The sequence below is a fragment of the Eurypyga helias genome, unplaced genomic scaffold (assembly GCF_000690775.1).
Source record: "Eurypyga helias isolate BGI_N326 unplaced genomic scaffold, ASM69077v1 Scaffold35357, whole genome shotgun sequence".
Lineage (NCBI taxonomy): Eukaryota > Metazoa > Chordata > Aves > Eurypygiformes > Eurypygidae > Eurypyga > Eurypyga helias.
Window position 1 is genome coordinate 6,282 of NW_010260374.1, and position 10,563 is coordinate 16,844.

The 10,563-nt window shown below is 38.2% G+C and overlaps 1 protein-coding gene across 1 annotated transcript; it reads right to left on the reverse strand.

Moving 5' to 3' along the window:
- Positions 1-406: 406 nt before the first annotated feature.
- On the reverse strand, positions 407-10,558 carry DDX18 (DEAD (Asp-Glu-Ala-Asp) box polypeptide 18; the record flags this gene model as incomplete). The annotated part of the gene is made up of 13 exons (XM_010155022.1): positions 407-549; positions 1,178-1,355; positions 2,729-2,785; positions 3,461-3,574; positions 4,483-4,635; positions 5,562-5,723; positions 6,601-6,740; positions 7,758-7,872; positions 7,961-8,160; positions 8,275-8,375; positions 8,848-8,983; positions 9,522-9,665; positions 10,477-10,558. Coding segments are annotated over 13 exons (1,725 nt in total), but the record flags the coding sequence as incomplete, so codon positions are not given.
- Between the last annotated feature and the right edge of the window lie 5 nt (positions 10,559-10,563).

Consider the following 10,563-nt stretch of genomic DNA (forward strand, 5'->3'; position numbering starts at 1 on the left):
CCCTGTAATGACTCGTGAGCAATTTTTTTCTTTACCTTGCACTGTAATCTGTCCTTGCATTTACTTCACCAATCTCCAAAGGTGTACATAGAAAAAAGGGTAAATATAAAGCCAATTCTTCTATAAAACCTAAAAGTAATTTTTTTCTGAAATAAAAAACTCCGTAGTATTGATCCAAGATAATTATACTCAATTATCTTCTTCCTTACAAGAAGCATGGCAAAATTAGCTGGCGATAATTCTCCCTTTCTATTTTTAGCCTCCCTCCCAAAGAGTCTTTCTGAACTGAAAGAGAAAAGATGTTCCCAAACTGTGAATAGAGCAGTTTAAATTGGAAATAACTGTCAGATGGTTTTGATCAAGGTAGTCTATTCCAATGCCACAAGCCATTTTAATGAATGTATGCTTAACGAGAAAACTGCCGATTGTCAGATTTCTTGCTAATGTGTTTGAAGATTTTAGCTTTGTGGACGTTCTTCGACCTCTGGTATCCAAAACCCCCACCTCCACCTCTTTTCTGTAGTCTTCTGCCGCGGTTGCTGTTCACGTCTGGAATTTTGTTGGTTAAAGAACTTCAAAAGGAGTAGTTTGAAATGTTGCTTTTTAGATATTGTAAGAGTTATTAACGGGAGAAAAAACATAACAGCATTACACAGCAAGTGGAGTTGCATAACTAGAGAAAATGAGAACTTTGTGCCTGTGGTTCTAAATAATGCTGTAGTCCTCCAGGAGTCCAGCAAAGTTAGCTGAAGTATACTGCTTCAAATTCCATCATAAACTGGCAGGTTTGACAGGCATACAGCCACAGTCTTCCATTTCATGCTCTTGCCCCTCTATTTCGATATTCTGCGATTACTAAACTTAAGCACACACCTTTCAATTAAAATACCTCTGCAAGGAGGAGGACAGTCTAGAACGTGTATGCAATATTCCAGTACCTGCCACCCTGCAGCAACTGAAGCACACACATGCACTAAAACACGGACTGTAAACAAATACCAGAACTGCAAAAATTGCAATTTAACATTTTCTTTGATAAACCATCCTTGGAGCATAATGCATTTATGAGATTAATAGAAATAAATCAGAATTTGAAGTGGCACAGGAACTTCACTAAGTTGTATCTAACATTTGTAAAGCAGAAATTCAGCTCTGAAACAGTGCAGTAAAAGGATACTGAGGTCAACAAACGGAGGAACTTTAAAACCAAATGAAAGGCTGACTTTGGAAAGATCCAAGTTATTGACATCATAGATCTGCTTCAGAGAATGGGAGTCATAAGCTCTGATGTACGCCTTGTATGCTTCCTGGGCTGACTTGTGAAGGAAGTAGTTCTTCTCGATCAACTTCTCCAGCTGGTGAAGGGGAAAGAACACAAAACAAGAGACACACCCAATTACAGCTGCGACAAGTGTATACATTATATTCGAGCAAATTATTTAATGTGAGAGTTGCAGTGACACTCACTGTTTGCTTCAACAAAACTGCCCTGTGACGGTAGTGCACATATGTGTGTCAGAGTGCTGTTGTAAACAAAGAGAGGGACAACACAGCCTGAAGCTGAATTACAGTACAAAACCCCAGCACCATGACAGTTTACAGAAATTAGAAGTAAATTGGGTCGTCCCAAATAAGTTCATCAAGAGGGAGGATACAACTGCAGCCACACAATGAAACTGCATGCGGAGAATCAACGGACGACAGTATACTTCTAATTCAGACACCTATACGGTACCATTCCATGTAATTCTATACATAACCTTGTCTATGATGGTGCAAATGCACCGTAAAATAAGCTGCATTAATTCTAAGACAAAAATGCAGATGCACTAGTGCAGACCGAAACATTTCATTTGTTGCAGGCTAAGTTCCCAATACCCTTTAGATCCAAGCGTCTCATTTGATGTTTAGCATACGTTAATTCAGCAAACTAAAAATAAGTTACATTAGACATCACTACTTCCTAATTATTCTTAACTAGGAGCCTCTTTCTGTAAGGACTGTCTTCACTGCTTCTGGTACTTGCTGTTTCAAATTCAGATTTCTGCACAACAGCGTCACAGAACTCGTATCAAAAGAATGATTCACAGAACTAACCAACAGACATTCTCACTTGCAGAGCTACCTATGCTATTCTGTTCAACTTTGTGCTCCATGGCTGTTTTTGTAGCACTGGAGCAAAACCAGGTTTAGCTGATGCCGGGCTTTATTAACGCCAGCTAGTTAAAAATACACCCAGAGTATATCCTAACATTTCTACGTGTTGGTTCTGGATCTCCTCCTGCACCACTGAAGTCTGACCACAACATCTTGTAAAACCTATGTTACTTGCGATTAAACTGAACATAGATTACCTATTTAATAAAGGCTACCACAAGCCTGTTTGCTACACCACACAAGAACATTCTGTTCCAATGCTGAAGGCAGGTTTACATCACTGTGATTTCGCCATGTAATGCAAAGAATCAATTCTTACAAGCAAATTCATACTGTGTAACAACAATTTAGTACGAGATGCTAAAATTCATCTTTGCCTTTTTAACATTTTAGCACTTTACTGTCATCAAGGGACAACATGGCAGGAGGATGTACTGCAAAGTACTTGTCTACAGGAACATTTCCAAAGCAGCGTACAGATTTGTAAACTGCAATCCTTACAGACTAACATTCTCCATGTACACTATGACACAGACATTGAGAGTTGCTGCAGTATGAAGGCATTTCATACCTGAGACTGGATGTCTGAAATTTTTGACCAGGAAAATTCAAACTCACTTAGAGGTACCTAAAAAAAGAGAAATAAATATCAACATGATTTATACTCTCTAAACAGTGAATGTTAAGACCTAAGACAAACAGAAAGAGACCTGCTACATAAAAGCTTTTTTTTTGGTACCACACCTGTATCTATAAAGTGCCTTTACATCAACATGCCAGTATTATCACTTCCTTTAAGCCAGTATGACACTTATACTGCTTTTGCTCTAGAAGCTATACCCCTTCAGTTGCAAGTGGGAAAACTCAGTAGCGTAAGCAAGCCCACAAGCAGAGCAACCAAGAAACTATGTGCAATTCTACCATTAAAATGATCCCATCCCGAAGAAGCCTAGCTGCCTGGTGAAACTGAACAAAATGCAATTGATTCTTTGAACAGAAAAAAGAAAACCTCCACAAGCGACATCTGGGTTTTTATTTCCTCTGGATGGTCAAGCTCCCGGTATCCTTCCGCAGACAGATCATACAAAATTTGTTTGGTTTTTTAGTAACACAAGTTGCACAGATGCAAAGCAACTATAAATACAATCAATTTGTACCTTTGGGCTGCTGACTTGAAAGTCAGATGTTCAGTTAAATATTTTCTAAGCAACAGAATGTTTTTTGCTTAAAAAAATTGATTAATTATGACAGTTTTCTCCTTTAAAAACCCGCTGTACATTAAAAAAGACAGACATGGGTTTACCCTGGCTTGCTTTAGGTAACGCAGAAAGCCCAGTTCTTCTGGTCGTAGAATGAGCAGAGCGTGTCCTCTACCATTTATGCCTCTGGCCGTTCTACCAACACGATGAATATATTCCTTTGGGAAAGAATAAGAAACAGCAATTTCAGTCAGTCTGTCAGACATGTAATAATAAAACAGCTTCAAAAAACCCCTCCCAAATTTAACACTGATGGAGTGTAATGCATCATTGATTATTTTTTCAAGACTTTTTCTTAGCACTGACACGAGGATGAAGAAAACAAGCACTGAAGATGCAAAATAACACGCTGAGACAGAACCCCTAACTAAAGTATTTTACCTTTTACTGAAGGAAAAAAAAAAAAAAATCTTGGTCTGCTGTAACTGAAAATTAAACTTTGCTTTTGGTGCATTTGCTCTGCACATTTGTCAAAACTTGAGTTTTGCTTGTTTATTCTTATTTGAATAAATGTCCAGTGTACTGACTTTTGAGTAAAAAACAAATTTCCACTGGAAAAGCTGTCAGGAGACTCAGGGATGCACATATAAACCCATACTCCTCCTGAGAAGTGCTTTGTTGTTTAGCTGATTGGATTTTAAATTAATTCAACAGCCCAAAAAGTAATGTTTTAAAAGCAACTCTTAAGAAGGTAACGAAGTCTCAGCTAGACACAGCATCTCCTAGGAGCTGGTGAAGGGAAGTGGAAGCCATCAGCAGCTACAACACGGCTGAATCCTGACCTCTGTCAAGCAGCAGTTTCAGCTTTTCTCTGCAACTATGTTCACAGATTCAGAGTGGAAGGGGTTGGAAGGGACCTCTAGAGATCATCTAGGCCAACCCCCCTGCCAAAGCAGGATCCCCTAGAGTAGATCACACAGGAACAAGTTCAGGCAGCTTTTGAAAGCCTCCAGGGAAGGAGACTCTGCCACCTCTCTGGGCAGCTTGTTCCAGGAATCTGTCACCCTCATGTCTGTAGCTAGGATTTCATTTGTTGCTCTGAAGTTTCTCTGTTTCCTTAACTTACTTTTGGATCATCCGGAGGGTCATACTGGACAATCCAGTCAACTTCAGGAATATCCAATCCTCTGGCAGCTACATCAGTGCACAAGAGTATTCCAGATTCTGCATTACAGAACTGGAAAAACGTGGTAGTACGTTTGGTTTGTTTCTGCTTGCCCTGAAAGGAAACAAACACATTAAGGATGAAATGCCAACAGAAGAAACCAAATCATCTGCCAACTTGTAAGCTTAAGGCTAATTTCTCATTTCACACATTGTATCATTGCCCAAATATAAAATAATTTAGGGGATCTTTCCATATTACGGACTTGTACAGAACAAGGAAGACTATTTCACAGTGGAGAAACAATGCTACCAGAGTAAACAGCACAGGGCTACGTGAAATGGGATCTCTCAGAGGTTACACTGTAACTGTCCTTTTAGGAGGGCTGGTAAATGCCTGAAGTTCAGAAGAAAGATATTTGCAAGTATATCAATATATTTGTTACATTACAGGTTACAAAAAACCCCACACACTTGTAACAATTCAAAGTATAGCAAAAAAAAAATCCCCCAAAGAACAAAATAAAAAAGGACATTTGTAGTCAGCTGTAACTATTTCATAAACTTTCAGTCAACTCTTTCTCTTGCACTACGCATTCTGTGGTTTTGACAGCAATTAAAATACTTCTCCAAATGGTAAGAATTGGCACAGTAAAGCCAAACATGACCCTGGCCTCAGAAAAAGCACCCAGCACTCCAGGGGTCAGAGTCTTTGGACAAAAGCTTTGCTCCACAAATGGAGATTTAGTGTTCATAAAAGGTGACCCTTGGAAGAAAACAGAAAGCTTTGTACACACAGAGCGTAAGTTAATATCAGTGTTTAACTCTGCTTTGGAAAACAGCAAGATCAACAACGCTGAACTGTCGTTATTACAGTCTTTGCTTTATCTCCTTCCCCTACAGAGTAATCAAGATCATCATCAGTTCTGCAAGCAGGGTACCTGTTTATTAGAAACTGGACTGAAATAAACAAAGCAAAGGTAAGGTCATTAACAACTTACAAGTACGTCAGGTTAATTAACAAATGAATGAAATACTTACATGAATGGCCAAAACAGGCAGATCAATATAGTTGAGTAATTCATAGTGGTACTTCACTGACATACATGAAGAAAAAAATACCATTAGTTTCTTCTTCCGGTTCTTCTTGAGGAATGTGAAGAGCAAAAGGAATCTTTTTTCAGATGGACACACTACATACCCCTGGAAAATTTTTAAAGATTGTTAAAGAAAGTAGTGTGCAACAAACTTCTGTTTCGGCACTGCAATTAAATCATGGAAGTGTTATGTTGTGAATACCAAATAGTTGATTTTTCCAGCTATTACTGGGCCACAACATTCGATTTATTGTCTGTCCCTCACTATGGTATATGAAATTCCTAAGATGATGAACTTGGCAAGAAACTTACTGTACTAACTTGAAATACGAAACGGAATTTTTAATTAATTCTCTAAACTAATGTTAAGTTCAGTGAATAGTAGTTAGTTTATACAATAAAAATTTATTTCAAGAACTCTTAATTACTGACATTAGGCATGAAAAAAACTGCACAGGATTTTTAACATTATTTATGATTTTAAGAATTTTATTTTATGGAATTCATGCTACCAGCTTACTCTTTTAAGGTAATACATAGGTACTGGTAATTTAGTAACACCACTCATGACAACTGCACAACCACAGAAACTGCCGTAAAGCTCCATTCAGCTATTATCGGAAGCAGCAGCAATGAAATATACCTGAAATATACATATCTGTAATCAGTAACATGGAAAATACAGTTAGAAAGACAACTGGAGCTTATGTAGCTGATACAGACATTAATATAGTTACTTACAGTTGTCTATTCCTATTTCATGAGGTTTTATATGATCCGTCCTGCAAACACTGACTAAATGCATACACCCTACTACAGTTATCAAACTGAATAAAGCCCTTTAGGCAATGGAGAGCTTTTGCCCATTAGGATGACAAACACCCTGGCTCTCAGCATTTGTACAACCCACTTAAAAACACGTTAGGACTTGGTATGTTCAGAAATCACAGTCCCTTTTAATGAGTGTGTTAAATGCGTTTTACCTGCTCAAGACCATCTACTGTTGCTGTCTCCTTGTTATCATCAACCCCAACGTATAGTGGCTCTTTCTTCAGAGAGATCTTTGCCAGATCTTCAACCTTTCTGGTTTGTGTAGCAGAAAAAAGCATTGTCTGTCTGCGCTCTGAAAAAATATTTATTTGGAAAGACAGCCTTGTTTTTAAAAGGAGAATTCAAATAGCAAGTCCATAAAATCTCTAGCTGCAAACTTCCCTGAGCAAGTTTTCTATTTTTTTTTTAATTAAATGCTAATTCAAACACACTGCTACTGACAAAGAAAGACAGTTGTAGTTGTATTATGGACTGTACAGGATGTTTACTTACACTGCCCCCACCCCCAAATCTTAACAGCTATCAAAACACAGGATTTCCTTCCTAACAGGACAAAACCAAATTAAACTCTTGCAAAGTAAAAATTTCTTTTATCTGTCGTTTTCCACTTCACGAAGCACATGCCATTTTCCAACTCTTCCTTCCCTTTCTGTTTTTACCACTGCTCATTAACATTCACAGAATACTGTTCATTACATTTACATATCTGCATTTTAAACATGCAGATCTAAATTTTAATATTTACGATGTGGAACCTTAAAATATTTATTGCTGGTTTTCTTTACACTATTTCCATGGGACATTCTTTCCTGAATTTTCCAAGTCAAAGGGAGAGCCTTGTTGACTCTGAGAATGTATTTAATATATCAATGACATGGAAAAACTAAATGAAAAATTGGCAAAAGAAAAATATAAGGTAAATAAACTTCCTTAAGATACTGTTCTTTGAGGTATGAAGAAAATTCAAGCTGCAAGTCAGAAGACCTTTTTCCACATATTAGGAAATAATGCCTTATTAGGAAATAATGAATTGCAGGAGATAAACGGGCAGAAGAAGATGAATGAGAAAACGTAGATATTAAACTAAAAGGATTGTATAAGAACAGAATTATATCTCTAAGTGCATATGAAAACTCTGTCCTTCAAAGTCATATATACTAGCTATCGGAAAAAAGGACAGAGTAAGACAACCACTCTGAAGTACATTTACAGAACTATAAAAATTAATGACTTCTGTTATAATAATTGAGTCATAAAGAAGACATAATGTTAGTCAAGTGATTTCCAGGAAAGACTTTTTTTTTCTTACTTGGTAGGAGTTTTATGATCTGTTTCATTTCTTCTTCAAATCCAACCTCCAAGATACGATCTGCCTCATCAATTACCAAACACTGCAAGTTCTTGTACATGAAACCTGGAGTGTTCTAGAAGATTAACAAATTCAGAATCAAACAGGGACAGGAGTTTTATTATATTGTAGTAATGCAGATCAGACACGAATATTTTATTTACCTGCATATGATCCAACAGTCTGCCTGGTGTTGCTACAATGATGTTGATTCCATTTCCAAGTTTCTGTGCTTCTGCTGATCTGTTACTGCCCCCCATTATCAGACCATAGGTGTGAACATGATGATTCATGAGTTCTTTAAGAACTCCGTAGGTTTGCATCGCCAGCTCTCGTGTAGGTGAAAGAATAATAACACCTGTTCCTAAACAATACATCAATCGGACAAGAGTAAGTTGCAACTCATTCAATCCTCCTCCTAGCCATGTCCCTAAATGGCTGCACCACAGTAAAATTCAACTGTGAAATGAAGCCTTACCATTTCTGGGCATGAATTTTAGTTTGTAGATGAGCTCTACTGCAGGAATAAGAAACGCAAGTGTTTTGCCACTGCCAGTTTTTGCAGCTGCTAAAATATCCCTGTAGGTAGAAAAGTTAGAAAAAGATTCATTTAGTTGATCATACAGAGAAAAGAACAATCCTGTTTGCAACAACTGTTGACAACGCAAAAAAATAAGACTGCTTAAAGGAAACCAGCAGAGTTGGTACTAAGAGCTCGGTGGCAGATGCAGTCCACAGCAATTGGTCACTATGTCTCTAGTGACAGTGTGGGATGGTGTCGTTCAGACACACTGACAACAGACTTCCCTGCTTCCAAAGCTAAATGCAAAGCAGTTTCCACAGCTGACCCTAAGTACGTGCTCACACGCAACACAGACCTACTCTGTTAACTCATCGTAATTTCTATCAACAAAACATATAAAACAACGTGAGCACGTATGTTTCACAAGTTTAGCTGCAGAAAGTCACACCTCACGCATTCAGCCTGCGAGCGCAATTTATGTGACATCTGGGGTCAATACAGTGAATAAAGACCAGATATATTTCGTACCTGCCTTCCAGAAGTGGCTTAATACTTTTATGCTGAATTTCGGTCATGTGCGTGAACCCCATGTCGTTTATGCCTTTCAGGGTGTTCTCACTGACAACACCCGCCAGGGAAGTAAAAGAATTGTCTTCAAAAGCACCTGGAGTGAGGGAGGAAGGGGAAATTAAAAAAAATATTCAAACTTATCTCTTCAATTCCACGTATCATCTGAGTTTGCCCAGTTAAAATTAACATAAATGGGGGAAAAAAAAATTAAAGCAGAGGACTTTTTCCTCTTTTTTTCTACTGTAAAATCCGCCTACTGACGAAACACTCTGTATTAATGTGTTCCTATGAACACTACACAGAGCTGTTAAAAACGAATATGAATGCACTGCTTCTCATGTTACATTTACTAGTTGTACACCTCCATCTTGCTCTTCATTCACTTTTTCTTCTACAGTTAAACATACACTTTTTTTAAAATTACTACTGAGAATCTGGTTTACGACAAACCAGAGTGTGTATAATGCAAATTTTAAAGAACAGTAGCTGAGCAATAGCTCTACAGTTGCCAGTGTCACATCAGCTATATTCAAATACCTGACTTAAAAGCTAATTTGAAAACTGCAACTTGCTCTGGAAGAAAGTGTTAGAGCTTAGATTTTTGCACGTTTGAAAAACAGGGCGCAAGATACCTGTTACACCTAACGGTAAACTGGGCACTTCATCCTCCTCACCCTCCTCCTCCTCTTCTGCTTCTTTCTCTCCAGAATCCTGCTTAACTTCATCTTCTACCTCCACAGATTCATCTTCAGTTTTTACTTTTTTAGTTTCCGTATCTGGAGTGTAATTTTACAGACAACAAGTCAGTTAGAGACACAAAGGACACGTTCTTCATTAAGTTGTTCCACAGTGATTCGCTTTCATCTCACTTACAAATGTTCTGAGTTTTTCATGGGGTGGGAGAGGGGGGGGCTGGAGAAGGGGAAGCAAGGTTTCCATGGAACTTTCTGATGCAGAGAGCAAAAAATTCTTATGTTCCTTCCACACAATCCCCTTCACATAATAAAACAATTAAGCTTAATGTATATGGAATGACGTTTTCTATGGAAATAAGATAAATTATCCTTAAACAAATTATTTCCAATGCAGACGGCAAGTTTCCAACACAATTTGTGCTGAGGACAGGTAAAATGCCATGTCTCTATTCCATTTTAAGTACCTGAATCCTCTGAGCATGAGAGCATCTCTGTATCTGCCTATCTATGAAAAGCGTCACAAAAACCAACTATAGAAAAGAGAGAAGCTTCAAATACATACACGTGCATACGTATCTATGTGTCTAAAACCACACAAGAATCTAGCAGTATCTGTGGGATGCAGTTTTTAGGGGTAGTTTCCCAGTATACTTTAGTTTCTCAATATTCAGGTGTTGCTAAGGCTGGATGCGTTGCTAAGACAGACCGGCTGGACAGGCAAGCACAAAGCACAGACCGCGTCTGTCTGCCAAAGCCCGACTTTGAGAGACAATCTATCTGCATAATAAACAAGCAAAACATCCAAACTTAACGTTACTAAGCAGAATCCTGCGCAACAATTAAATTGGTGGCTGCCGGTCTAGTACGTATGATATTTCAAGTGTTACAGTACCATCTTCTTCATTAGCCGCCGCTTTTCTCTTCTTCTTCTTTCTCTTCTTCTCCCCGCCGCGGGGGCCGGCAGCATCCGCGCCCTTCA